The sequence below is a fragment of the Oryctolagus cuniculus genome, chromosome 6 (genome assembly GCF_964237555.1).
Source record: "Oryctolagus cuniculus chromosome 6, mOryCun1.1, whole genome shotgun sequence".
NCBI classification, from domain to species: domain Eukaryota; kingdom Metazoa; phylum Chordata; class Mammalia; order Lagomorpha; family Leporidae; genus Oryctolagus; species Oryctolagus cuniculus.
In genome coordinates this window covers 5,480,000-5,493,278 of record NC_091437.1, presented here as the reverse complement: position 1 = coordinate 5,493,278, position 13,279 = coordinate 5,480,000, and the positions used below count along the sequence as shown (strand labels likewise).

Sequence of the window (13,279 nt, the reverse complement as noted above, 5' to 3'; positions counted from 1 at the left end):
CCCGCACTGCCCTGCGCCTCGCCCCCGGTTGCGGCCGGTGCAGGGGCGGTCGGCGGAACTCGGACTAGGAGCGGAGGAAGCAGCGGGACGAAGAGCCGTTCGAGGCCCCGGGCCCGGCTGTCCCGAGCTCGCGCGGCGCCATGACCATGTCCGAGTCCGGGGACGGGGGTGACTTCGGCTACATCATGGACCTGCTGGCCAAGGGCAAGGTGAGCGCGGGAGCGCGGCGGGCGCGGGGCAGCCCCTTCTCTCGCTCGCTCGCGGCTCGGAAACGCGCCCCGGAGCCTTCGGGCGCGCGTGGGGCCGGCGGGGCGTGGCGGGCGCGCAGCTCCGAGAGCCCTGCGCGCGAAGACAGGGAGGCGGACCCGGCGCCGGCCCGGGGCGGCCCACGCGCCGTGACTCCAAGTGGGCGACCTCCCCGGGGTCCCGGGGCCGCTGGCCGTCGGGCCGCGCCGGGGGAGTGCAGCCTCGCTTCTGGCTGGGCCGGTCGCTCAGTGCGGCTGCTGCGGGAGGACCGGGTTCCAGCCACGCACCTGCAGCCCGGCGAGAACCTTCGGAACCCGGGTCGCGCAGCTGGCTTCGGCTCTACGTGGACAACCGGCCCCGAGAGGCGCCTAAGGGCTTGCGGACTGCTCCAGGAGCGGCCCCCGAGACCCAGGGCGGCGGGGAAGAGCGAGGGACGTCTGCCTGCAGCGAGGGAAATGGAGGGCCGGCTCCCCGCTAGCCGTCAGCGCCCGGGACGAGTCCTATCCCGCAGCCCCACTCCCGGCAGAAGAACCGGGCGAGCCGGGGCCGGGGCCGGGGCCGGTGTCAGGGCCCCGCAATGCAGGCCCCCGCATTCTCCGCTCCGCAGTCCCGACAGGTCAGCCCCAAGGGTTCCCTGACATCCTGGGGCCCGTGTCCACGCCTCAAAGCCACGTGGCCGACCCTCCCGCGTGCGGGGCGCCTGGGGCCAGCATATCCACACCCTTCGCGGTCGCCCCCAGCCACCCCTTGTCCCCCGAGGCTTGTGCCAGCACCCCCAAACGGAGCCAGATGAGGGGGTCCGGAAGAAGGGCCGGTCTTGAGCCAGAAGTGCGCAGCACGCGAAGGCCCAAGTAGCCCTCGGAGCCAGGCCGCACTGCGGTCAGCTCCCCCCATCCCGCCCAGGGCGCCGCCCAGGGGGCCAGCGGCGTGGTCACTGGGGGCCGGGGGCGGGGATTGATTACAAAATAAACGGACCTTTCTTGATGGGCTGCCAGGGGCAAGCGGGGCCGTGGTGCCTGGGCTGCCCAGGCCTCATTTCTCCAGCAGGCCCAGCCGGAAATCCTGCGAGGATGGTTTTGGGCTGGGCCCAGGTGATTAGAGGCACAGAGGTGAGGGATCCTTGCAGTTCCTTGGGGCGAAGGCAGGTTTGACGCAGCCGGCAGTGTGTGTACCACGTCATGCCCACTGCCGCCAGCAAACCCACCGGTGACCCCGGCTGCACCTGCTGCGTTCCTCGGCCTCTCGTGCTGGACCTCCCACCCTCTTCTGCAGGCGAGGGCAGACACGTGAGTGGTCTCCGCTGGGAGGCCAGGGTCACTTTGGGATCCCTGTGGTGGGAGGGCAGGCTCTCCCTGTGGACACCTGAGACCGCTGCTCCTCCTGCCTGGTGGCAGGGGACGCTGGTGAGGAGCCACCTCCTTGTGTTTCCGATCCCGTTTACTGCCCGGCTCCATTCCAAGTCTCTGCCTTGCTGAGCTCACTGGCGTCTGACCACTGGACCCGCTGGCAGACCTTGGACAGTGGCTTGCTGTAGTCTCCTCCCGGGAGTTGGGTTGCACTTTACTCTCAGGTTTGTGATGTCATGGCTGCTAGGGGCTGGGCTACCTGTGAGTGCAGCAGCTGAGCCCGGGCCTCTCCTGTCCGCCCGCCCTCCCCTCCTCCCTGGGCAGCCGGGTCCCACGGGTTGGCCGCTGTGATGTTTTCTTTCACTTTCCCTCCGGGTGATGTCTCATCTTTGCTGTGGGCGTCTCAGACTGTGCACTGCTTAATGTAAAATGCGTGCTTCCCACAGACGCAGACCTGGGAGCAGCAGGGCTGGCTCAAGTCACTAGGTTGCCACCTTCCAAGTGGAAGACCTGTGTGGGGTTTCCAGCTCCTGACCATGGCCCTGGCCTAGCCCTGGCTGTTGCAGGCGTTTGGGAGTGAACCAGCAGATGGGAGCTTGCTCTCTGTCTGGAAGTTCTTGTCCCCCTGGGATTCACTGTCCAGAAGCAGCAGTGGGCTCTCTCTGTTCTGGGCTGTGGGAGGTGAGCCTTTCCTGTCCAGGTGACAGAAAACCTGCCTGCCACACCTGATCAGCTCCTGCACTCCGCTGTGATGGCCGCTTCAATATTTAATGTACACCATGAGCTCTTCCTCTGTAGTCTTCTGCTCACCAAATTACCCCCTGTAAGTGTGGTTAATGTTGAGGGTCATTCTCACAAGGTTCAGAAATCAGTGCATTTCCTTACGGTTTACACTCAAGTGCAGCTTTTAGCATTTCTGAAAGCTGTCTTTATCTTCGGTGCCTCACCTCCCTGGACTACATGTGAGCTTTGGAAATCTGTGGTCGCTATCTAGAATCACTCCAGGCAGTGCTTGCTAAGTGCTTTGGTCTTTTTGAACACTTGGTCTCATCAATTTTTTATCGTGTTCACATACCTGTTCCCTTTGTACATTCTTAATGGAATCACGTGATGAAGATGTGACGGCCAGGAACACACAAGAGTGTAGGTGTAGCATACTTCTTTATATTTTCAGCATTTAGCGTATTGGTGCTTATATGTGCATAGCCAGAGGGTTCTTCCTGTTTCTGTAGTTCAGTAGGCGCCGTCCAGGCGTGGGCACTGGGGTGCGGCAGGTTAAGCCGCCACTGGAGACGCTGGCGTCCCCCATTGAGTGCCTGGTTCGAGCCCTAGCTAACTCCGCTGCGGATCCAAGTTCTTGCTAATGCATTTGGGAGGCAGCGGAGGATGGCCCAGGCACTTGGGGCTCTTGCCACCCATGTGGGAGACCCGGATGGAGTTCCTGGCTCCTGACTTTGGCTGTTGAGGGCGTTTAGGAAATGAACCAGTGGATGGAAGAGTTCCTGTCTCCCTCTCTCCCTCCCTCACCCTCTCTCCATCTCTCCCTCTCTCTTCTCTTTTCAAATAAATAAATTAAAAAATAACTAACAGTGATTGTTCAGGCATATTCAATGAAGACAGCAGATTGAGCAAAATGAAAAAGCGTTTGAAAACTTCCATCTAATTTTGGTCAAGAAACAGACAATGATCTTCTTACTTGGTGAATTATTATTTTAGCTTTGAACATCTGTGAGGCACAGAAAATTTCAAGAGATTTTACAAACACACACTTTTTCAAACAAAAAGACACTTATATTCTGAAATAATTAGGTTTAGAAAATCCCCAAATCTAGATTAATGTAAAGTCTTAAAACACCACCTTGGACCAAAACAAAAACCCACCAAATGACCTGTTTGTGAAGGCGGAATAGATATTTGCTCCAGCAACTGAAATCCAAACGGAGTGGTAATGGCAAGGTTGGGCTCCCTGGAGTTTTCTTCAAGGTAGCTTTGTGGATCTCAGGATGGGTGCGGTGTTTGTGCTGCGGCTGCAGGAAGGCAAACACAGATTCCCATTTGGCAATATCATTAGAAAACATTTAATTTCGGGCCGGCGCCGCGGCTCACTAGGCTAATCCTCCGCCTAGCGGCGCCGGCACACCGGGTTCTAGTCCCGGTCGGGGCGCCGGATTCTGTCCCGGTTGCCCCTCTTCCAGGCCAGCCCTCTGCTGTGGCCAGGGAGTGCAGTGGAGGATGGCCCAGGTGCTTGGGCCCTGCACCCCATGGGAGACCAGGAAAAGCACCTGGCTCCTGGCTCCTGCCATCGGATCAGCGCGGTGCGCCGGCCGCAGCGCGCCTACCGCGGCGGCCATTGGAGGGTGAACGAACGGCAAAGGAAGACCTTTCTCTCTGTCTCTCTCTCTCACTGTCCACTCTGCCTGTCAAAAATAAAAAAAAAAAAAAAAAAAAAAAAAAAAAGAAAACATTTAATTTCATAAAAGCCACTGTTTCCCTCCGATTATTTGTCTGCTCCCTGGTTCTAAGAGTAATTTGGAACAAAGTATCTCCTACTCTGTAAAAGAACGTCTCTGTCATAGTGTTTATGAAACTGTGAACTCCATGATTGTTGCTTGGCTGTGGGCAGTGCTGTCGTGGTGCTGCCTGGAGACCTGGGTGTGTGTCTGTGTGTCCCTGCTCTTCAGCGTTGTTGATCAAGTGACTTTGCGGATATTATTCTGTCTCTGGGTGGCGCTGAGGGAGTTGTGGTTGTGACTTGTCTCCCTAGAAGAGGATTGAACCTGCTACACAGGGCTGTTGCAAGGATTACATGAACTTGTATGCAAGATCCCTAACCCTGATACTGGCACACAGTAGGCCCTCAGTGGAAGAAAGCTGTTACCTGCAGCCTCTGTGACAACAGGGCTGGGTCTTGAGACACCTTACGTGCTAACCATGTAGGTGTTGGAGGCAGGGTGGTCGGATAAAGTGCAGCATGCATTTCAGATAAACAGTACATGTATTTTCCTTTGTAGTCCAGGTGTGTCTCCAATAATATTTGGGAAATATTTCCACTAAAAATTTCACTGTGTGTCTGAAGTTCAAAGGTAACTCGGTATGCTGTGTTTTTTCCTATGCCCGATCTAGCAGCCCTAAGGGGAGGAATATTGTGTGTGGTCACAAGGGTCCTGCGGGACACCCTCAAAACACAGCCCGTGCCGCTCCCCTCCAGCTGGTGCTGCTCCCTCCAGCCCCGGTCCTGCCGCTGGAGCGCTCCTGGCAAGCTTGGAGCAGGTCGGCTGGAGCGGCTCTGGGTGCACATCGTTGGCCTGGAGCTGCTGAGCGGTGGATACGTGGGACCTTCACTGGTTGGGAAGATGAGACTTAGGAACCAGCAAACGTTCATGTAGGAGATGGGAGTACGGAATTGTGTTGAGCTGAGTGTTAGGACTGTAAGTGCTAGGGGAGGTAAGTGCTAAGGGGAACGCTCCATGAAAACTAGGTTTAAGGAGAGGGGCGGCTGGGCACCGCAGCTGCGCAGGTGAGGAGGACCCGGCCAGGGGGTGGGAATCTGAACTTGGGGGCTCCCCGGACTTCCACCCCTGGTTTTGTTTCCTTAGGGACTCTTTATGATGGATAAGCTTGGCTGGGCAGAGGCTTGGGTCAATAATTGACAGCCAGAGCTGTTCACCGTCCTTTCTCCACAACCACCTGATGCCCAGTGGCCAGCGTGTGCGCCAAGCTACTGTCAAACCCTGTCATTTACTCTGTCTCCTCTACTTCCAGGATGTCCAGGGACTTTCTTATCCCGCCCCCCCCCCCCCCCCCGGGATTGCTCAGTGCCCAGGCGTTTCTTCCAGGTTATGCAGCCATGTTGCCTGGATCCTACTTCCTGTTCAGGACCCCGTTAACAGGGTAGTGCCCTCCCTGCTGGGGCTCAGACCGCACTGTGGTGATAAAATGGACCCGACCCAGCCAAGAATTTAACCTCTTGTTGGGTCTTGGGAGTTACATGGGTGAGACCAAGTCAGTTTAGCCGGAGGGGTAACCAGTTTGTATTTCAAATGTCCAGCAATGAATCTTCACTGAGCTTCTCTTTTACCAAAACTGACGTGTGTGTGTGTGTGTGTGTGTGTGTGTGTGTGTAGGGGGCTGTTGACCTTGGGGACTTTGTAAATTAGATGGACGTGAGGCAGATGGTGCCCCTGTGGTAGAACAGTTCAGGGACACCGACAACTGCAAGGTAGGGATAGCGTAATGTGGAGAGAATGCTGGGGCTCTGTGCACTTGGGGTGGTGACAGGAATGAACGTCTTCTTCCTGCTGAATTGTGGCCCAGATTTTAAAATGAATTAGCTTATTGGAAAAGGAGCTGCTAGGATACCCCAAACCAGGGAGGTGCCAGGGAATAGCATATGCAAAAATAATAATAATAAATGCAACCAGCGGGATGGCTCGTGCCATGCTTCAAAGTTTGGAAGGCTTTCCAACGTCTGCAGAGCGCTGGGGGCTCCCAGGCTCTCTGTGCCACTGCAGGTTTGCTCACGTTCCTGTCAGTGCCCGTCTCCCGATACACATGCACCCAAGCACACAGACTCACACGCCCTCCCCTCCCCGGTCTGGGAGCACAGCTCATTCTGTGCCTTGTACAGAGCCGTGAACAGTGCCACACACGTCGAAAGTGGCCTGCAGGCGCCTGATGGGCGGGTGTTGGGCATAGGCAGGTGGTGGGCGGTGAGATGGCCAGTGAGGATGCCTAGGACGAGGACCAGAGGAGGAGGAAGTGTGATGGGGAGACTGAGCTCACACACACTGGGAGGCTGGGGTGTGCAGGTGTTGAAAGAACCAGGATGTGATGACCCACAGCAGTGCAGCCAAGCGTGAGGGCCATGACCAGGGCAGCGGGAGACCCACGGTTAAAACGAGTCGTTTTCCCATTTGCTGCCTTCTTGGCAATATAACCCCCTCCCCATTATTGCTCGTAATAGTTTAGGGGTTTTTATCCACAGACATCTTGTAAAGTAAAACCTGCACGTCCTACGAACGGCAAACGGGGGCGCAATGGGCGTGAGAAGTCTTGCACCCCAACTCCTTCCCCTTCCGCACGGGTGATTTTTGTGCTTGATTCTGGAGTCTGAGTTGTTTGCCTGTGACAATAAGGATGTGCCGGCCAGCCGTTTGGGTCAGCACTCAGAACCCGCAGGTTCTCCTCTGTCCGCCTCCGTGAGGATGAGCGGTCCCCGCGAGGTGTGCGTGCGGGCCCCGCAGATGCCCGCCAAGTTTGCGGGTTGCCCACTTGCTCGCTCTTGCGCGTTAACGCGATGCGTGGACCGAACCAGGTGGGACGCCCGCTTCGCGTCGCACAAGACCGGCCACACGACTGTCCAGAGGAGCTCGCGTGAGGGAAACCTGCTGACGGACCGAGGCTCCAGACCGGCTGCGCCCCGACGCCCGTCCGGGGGGCACCGGCCTTCCCGCCGCCCGCGACCCCCGCGCGCCCGGAGCGGACCCACGGCCCCAGCCGCACGCGCCGCGCGCAGGTCGGGCGTCCCCACGCGGGACAGGGCCCTCTGTGTGGAGCCGCGAGCCACGGCGAGTCAGCGGGCGAGGAGCCGGGCGCTGTGGGGAGGGCCACGCGAGCGGCCGCGGGACCCCCAGTGCCGCTGCCCTCAGCCGAGCCCGGAAGGGGGCGACGGCGGGAGCGGAGCACGGCGCAGAGAGGTCTGCGCCCGGCCCCGCCTGGCCACGCCCACGGCCACGCCCACGGTCCGGCCACGCCCCCGACCTCGCCCCATTGCCTGCGGACGAACTGTACCCCGGGCGACGGCCCCGCCCCGCCCAGGGCCCCGCCCTCCAGGGCCCCGCCCCCAGGCGCCGTCTGGCCTCGCAGCCCCGCCCCCTTTGTGCAGCCGCGCCGTTGCCCCGGCGACGGCGCCGCCCCGCCCGGCCCCGCCCCGCCGCCCGCCCCGCCGCAGTCCGCAGGAGCCGCCGCAGCAGCCGGCCGCGGGGCGGGATTCGCGGGGCGCCGCCGGGAGCGCAGCTCGACTCCGTCGCGCCTGTGCTTCGCCCGCGGGATCCGGCTGACCAGCTCACCCTCCGGCGAGGAGTCGCGGCTGCACGGCCGCCGCAGGGGCCCGCCCACCGGACCCTGCCCGGGCCGGCCGCCCGCCCGCCCGTGCGGACTCTGCCGTTGATGACACCTGGCCGACGGCTGCCATGGAGGGGGACGGTTCCGAGGCGCTGGTGCGTGGGGCGGGGCGGCGCGGGCTCGGGGTCCCCTTCCTGCCCGGGGGCCTGGGCCGGGGTCCCGGGGGTGGCCCCGGGCGACTGACGCTGGGGGCGCGGGCGCCGCCCTTTGTGCGGCGGCGGGGCCGGGCGCGGTCGGGGCGCGGCGCTGCGGTGCTCCGTGGGCGGGGCGGGGCGCCGGCTGTCCCCGCAGGTTGGGGGCGCTGGGTGCCCATTGTGAGGAAGAGGCCGGTGTGGACGGCGCGAGGCGTCTGGGCGCCGCTGCCCCTGGGGTGACCATGCCCGAGCCGGCGCGAGGGCCCCTTTGTGCGGCGGGCCGGGTGGCGAGGGTCCCCGGAGGTGGCGCCGAGGGGCGGTGACTTTGGCCTGCGGGACACGGCGTGCGCGGACCGGCCGGGGCATGACGGAGCACACAGTCCATTCCGTCACCGTGTGACCTCGGGGTGTGTGCAGCGGCGGACGGGACTGTGGGAGCAGGGACGCGCGGATTCCAGGCACGCGGCCAGTGGGGATGCGTGGGAAAAGCCCACCCAAGGAGGCAGGGGACCGCCGGTGTGAGGACCTGGGACCGTGTCAGCCACAGCTGTCCGCAAGGAGCCCTCTGTTCCCTGGCTGGCTGCTCACTCACGGTGTTCACGCGTGCTCACAAGTGTCCATGCGTGTTTACCCGGTGTCCACGTGTGCTTACCTGGTGTCCACGCGTGCTTACACCGTGTCCATGGGTGCTCACACTGTGTCCGCCTGTGCTCACAAGTGTCCATGCGTGCTTACAGGTGTCCACGCGTGCTCACAAGTGTCCACGTGTGCTTACCTGCTGTCCACGCGTGCTTACACAGTGTCCATGGGTGCTCACACTGTGTCTGCCTGTGCTCACAAGTGTCCATGCGTGCTTACAGGTGTCCACGCGTGCTCACAAGTGTCCATGCGTGTTTACCCGGTGTCCATGTGTGCTTACACAGTGTCCATGGGTGCTCACACTGTGTCCGCATGTGCTCACAAGTGTCCGTGCGTGCTTACCCGGTGTCCACGTGTGCTTACTGGTGTCCACGTGTGCTTACCCTTTGTCCACGCATGCTTACACGGTGTCCGTGTGTGTTCACAAGTGTCCACGCATGCTCACAAGTGCCCACACGTGCTTACAGGTGTCCACGCGTGCTCACAAGTGTCCATGCGTGTTTACCCGGTGTCCACGTGTGCTTACACAGTGTCCATGGGTGCTCACATTGTGTCCGCCTGTGCTCACAAGTGTCCACGTGTGCTTACCCGGTGTCCACGTGTGCTTACACAGTGTCCATGTGTGCTCACAAGTGTCTACGCATGCTCACAAGTGTCCATGTGTGCTTACAGGTGTCCACGCATGCTCACAAGTGCCTGCACGTGCTTACCCTGTGTCCATACGTGTGCTTACAAATGCCCATGCGTGCTCACAAGTGTCCACGTGTGCTCACAAGTGCCTGCACGTGCTTACCCTGTGTCCACGCGTGCTTGCACGGTGCCCGTGTGTCCGTGTAGTGCTTCTCAGGAGAGTCCGGCTGTCACAGATGCAGCCGTGAAGCAGACTCAGGCAGTGAGAACCCGGCGGGTCATCAGCTGCAGACCTGTCTCCCAGGATTCCAGGGGCGTTCTGGCCGGCTTGGATGTTTCCCCAGTTCCTGTTTGTGCAATGGGCGCACGGTCTTTGAAAATCGCATTTAAAATCGAGTGAATCCCTCAGGATTTCACTCAGGCTCCACGTGCTTTGAGTGACATTAGGTTCTGATAGAACATAAGCTGCCTAATACCTTATGCTAATTTTTGCTCGTAGACTTCTTTCCCTTCTCCTGTCTCCTGTCCCCAGAGACCTTCTGTTGAAGTTCATTTCGTAAATACCCAGTTTAGGGACAGACTGCGACACTGGGTGCCGGGCAGTCGATGATACAGAATTTCACAGCGCAGAGGGACTTGCCGTCAGAAACAGCCCGATCCCTGCTTCTTGCTGACGCAGGGGCGCGCGCAGGCATCACGCCCACCACGGCCTTTGATGCTCTGCTCTCCTCTGATCCAAGGTCACCATCAAGAATATCGAGAGGGAGCTCGTTTGCCCGGCGTGCAAGGAGCTGTTCACCCACCCGCTGATCCTGCCCTGCCAGCACAGCATCTGTCACAAGTGTGTGAAGGAGCTGCTCCTGTCGCTGGATGACGGGCTCAATGATGTGGGCTCCGACACCTCCAACCAGAGCAGCCCCCGGCTCCGGCTGGCCTCCCCCAGCATGGACAGGATCGACCGAATCAGCAGGCCAGGTACGTGTGCGGAGCCGGCTGCGGGAGGAAGGCATTTTCGTTGTCTTGGCAGTGACTTTTTCCAGGAGACTTGATTAGGACTAGAGTTGCAAGTGGTCCTGGCCCTATGCCAGTGTCAGAATGGACTCCTGTCGTTGGATCTTGAACACCTCCTGTGTGCTGAGCGCCTCGATACCTGTATTTCGGGGTGTTCTGACTCTGGGATGGTCTTGGTGTGATAGAATACTGGGCTGCCTTAATGCTTACTGTGGAAGCATCCACGTACGTAAAATGCTGCAGAGTCACGGGCGGGGACCACATTATGGCTAGTCCTAGCAAGCTGTCGGAGGACTTCCTCGATACACTGTGTTCTATCCGAGGACTTTATTTTCTTCAGCCATTTATTGAAAACAGAGCTTTTGAGCATCATAGATAGGACGGACTGCTGTAATAGCGTGCAGGAGTGGCTCTCGTTTGATAGCCACTGCAGGGTTGATGGAGACCAAAATTAGATTGAAATCACTGGAGTGGGGAAATTCAGGCCAGAGCCTGGCGCTGCAGTCGGTGGGGAGGAGGGGTCAGGAAGGCAGCCCCCACGGCCTCCGTGAAGACGCCACCGCCTGCGTGGCCCTGGGGACCCGGCCTCAGAGCTACAGCTCGGCCGGTTTGGGTGTGAGGTTTTCACTTACTCTGCTGTCCACTCTGTCGGCTTCTTCCCCTCGGTGGACAGGAGTGACTTTGGTTGAGCGATGCGTCTGTGCTCCATCAGAGAGTGGGGGAGATTTACTTCAACAGTGATGCTGTGCTGTTTTTAAAACATGTATTTTTCTTGAAATGCCGGTCCTGGTCAGCTGCACATAGAAAGTGTATGCATTAGCAAACAGAGGAGTGCTGGGCGTGAGGGGGGCGCAGGGCCAGGCTCGCTGTGAGGTCGCCACTGCCGCTCTTCCCGCCTCTGGCTCCGCGTGCAGGGGAAGAGAGGCAGAGGCTCCTTGAAGCCCCCACCATGTAAAACTGGGCGTTCTGACCCCGCTGACTCACTGGGGCCCCATGTAAGACTGACCGAGGAAAATTTACTTTTTATCTGTGACTGTGTAGCACAGCAATTAAGCAGAGATTTGGTGAGGTGCTAGTATTTTTTTTTTTAAAGATTTATTTATTTAATTCAAAGGCAGAGTTACAGAGAGGCAGAGGTAGAGAGAGAGAGAGAGAGAGAGAGAGAGAGAGAGAGGTCTTCCACCCGATGGTTCACTCCCTAGCTGGCTGCAACAGCTGGAGCTGCGCCGATCTGAAGCCAGGAGCCAGGAGCTTCTTCCGGGTCTCCCACGTGGGTGCAGGGGCCCAAGGACTTGGGCCATCTTTCAGTGCTTTCGCAGGCCACAGCAGAGAGCTGGATTGGAAGAGGAGCAGCTGGGACTCAAATCGGTGCCCATATGGGATGCCGGCACCACAGGCGGTGGCTTACCCGCTACACCGCAGTGCTGGCCTCAAATAGCTGGTATTTCTGCATATGATTAGACTGCACACGCATGTCTTTTTTAAAAATATTTTTTTTATTTATTTGAGAGGTAGAGTTACAGACAGTGAAAGGGAGAGACAGAGAGAAAGGTCTTCCTTCCACTCCCCAAATGGCTGCAGTTGCCAGAGCTGGGCTGATCCAAAGCCAGGAGCCAGGAGCTTCTTCTGGGTCTCCCATGTGGGTGCAGGGACCGAGCACTTGGGCCGTCTTGTGCTGCTTTCCCAGGCCACAGCAGAGAGCTGGATGGGAAGAGGAGCAGCTGGACTAGAACCAGCGCCCGTATGGGATGCGGGCGCCGCAGGCAGAGGATTAACCTGCTGCGCCACAATGCCGGCCCCACGCGTGTCTTTTCATGAAGTCACAGGTCGTGGGCTGCTCTCATACGTTAACTGCTTCTGTTTTCAGGAACATAGGTAGGGTGGCACCCTGTAGGTGCTTAATAGATAGCAGAGTGCAAGCTTCTGCTCCGAGGGAGACAGAGGGCGTGACGTGTGCACGTGGGTTCAGCAGAGGCCTTTCTCAGGGCGAGAGCTCCTTCTCCCTGCGTTCCCCCGCGCGGGTCAGAACTGGGGCGGTGGAGGCAGTCCGCTCCTCTTCAGGAGCACTGTGAGGGGGATGGTGGCGTGCTGGGACGCTGCTGTGTGCAGGACACTTGCAGGAGCTGAGACTGCTGTCCCTGGACGGGAGTGGCCGCAGGCTGTGTGGACCGGAGAGAAAGGCGCCCTTTGGGAGTCCTCTCGAGGGTTCAGATCAGGGGGTACACGGGCGGGGGGGGCAGACTGACACAGCAGCTCCTGAGGCTGTCCAAAGAAAGGGCTGCCTAAATGCATGGCACCTGTCACTGGAATGCTGAGTCAGGTGTCAAGGTCAGGTGCTGTACGGGCCAGGCAAGCACGTTAGTGAAGCAGGCACTGGGCACGGTAAATGCGGAGCCCGCTCTCATGTTCATTCTCTGATACAGAGATGATAAACGCAAGCATTTCATTCTCCTGTTTGCTCAGCTAAGGTCGGCCGCGTGCTGCCTTTATGGCTCCCTGGTGGAGACGGCCCAGGGCGGTTTGGGGCCGTGGGGACTGCAGTGGGTGCCTGGCTGAAGGGAGCCACTTGGCACTGACGAGTTCCTGTGGGGGACCAGGACTACCAGATTGTGAATTCACTGGCTTTTCATGAAAACCTGACGGCAGTTTTTATGTGAAATCTCTTTAAATGATTAATTTGAGCGGTTTGGAAACCTCAAAGGATGGGCATCTTTGGTTCTGACCCAAACAGCTTTTGGGCCATCCACGCGCGTGCTGTTTGTTTTAAGCCGTGGATGGGCGACCACTTCTGCCAGTACTAGGGGAGGGATTTCTGCCGTGGATGGGCACCGGCAGCTCTGTGCTCTAACACCACTTCCAGTCATGCAGCAAATACTTAGGTGCCCACTGCTTGCTGGGCACGGCCAGTGCTGGGGACTCAGGCACAAGTCCCGTGGCCCTTGTAGCTGAGTGCTGTGCAGGGTGTGCAGGGAAGTGGGCTCGTCAGAGCCCAGCATTCACCAAGAGCCCACACAGAGCAGGTGCACAGACACAGGTAGGGCACCTGGAGACGCAGCTGGAGAGCGGCACTGCTCTAGGCACGCAGCGTTTATTAGATGAGTGCCAGTTTAGGGCTGCCCTGCTTGGCCGGATGAGCGGTGCTAAGTGAAT

The 13,279-nt window shown here is 59.2% G+C and overlaps 1 protein-coding gene across 9 annotated transcripts in view; it reads left to right on the top strand.

Annotated features, from left to right (window-relative positions):
• Positions 1-13,279, top strand: part of TRIM36 (tripartite motif containing 36) — a 39,979-nt gene continuing 26,700 nt past the window's right edge. For 3 of the 9 annotated variants that reach the window (XM_051843338.1, XM_051843331.1, XM_051843329.1), the window contains exons 1-2: positions 1,222-1,355; positions 9,859-10,093. Coding sequence is in view for 8 of the 9 variants with exons in the window: in XM_051843331.1 (XP_051699291.1) it covers positions 1,230-1,355; positions 9,859-10,093 (361 nt within the window). In the remaining variant the exon portion in view is untranslated. Of the gene's footprint in view, positions 210-1,221; positions 1,356-1,383; positions 1,533-7,514; positions 7,811-8,065; positions 8,257-9,858; positions 10,094-13,279 lie in introns of those variants that run through there. The other 6 variants (XM_051843332.2, XM_051843333.2, XM_051843330.2 and 3 more) reach the window with 6 other exon arrangements.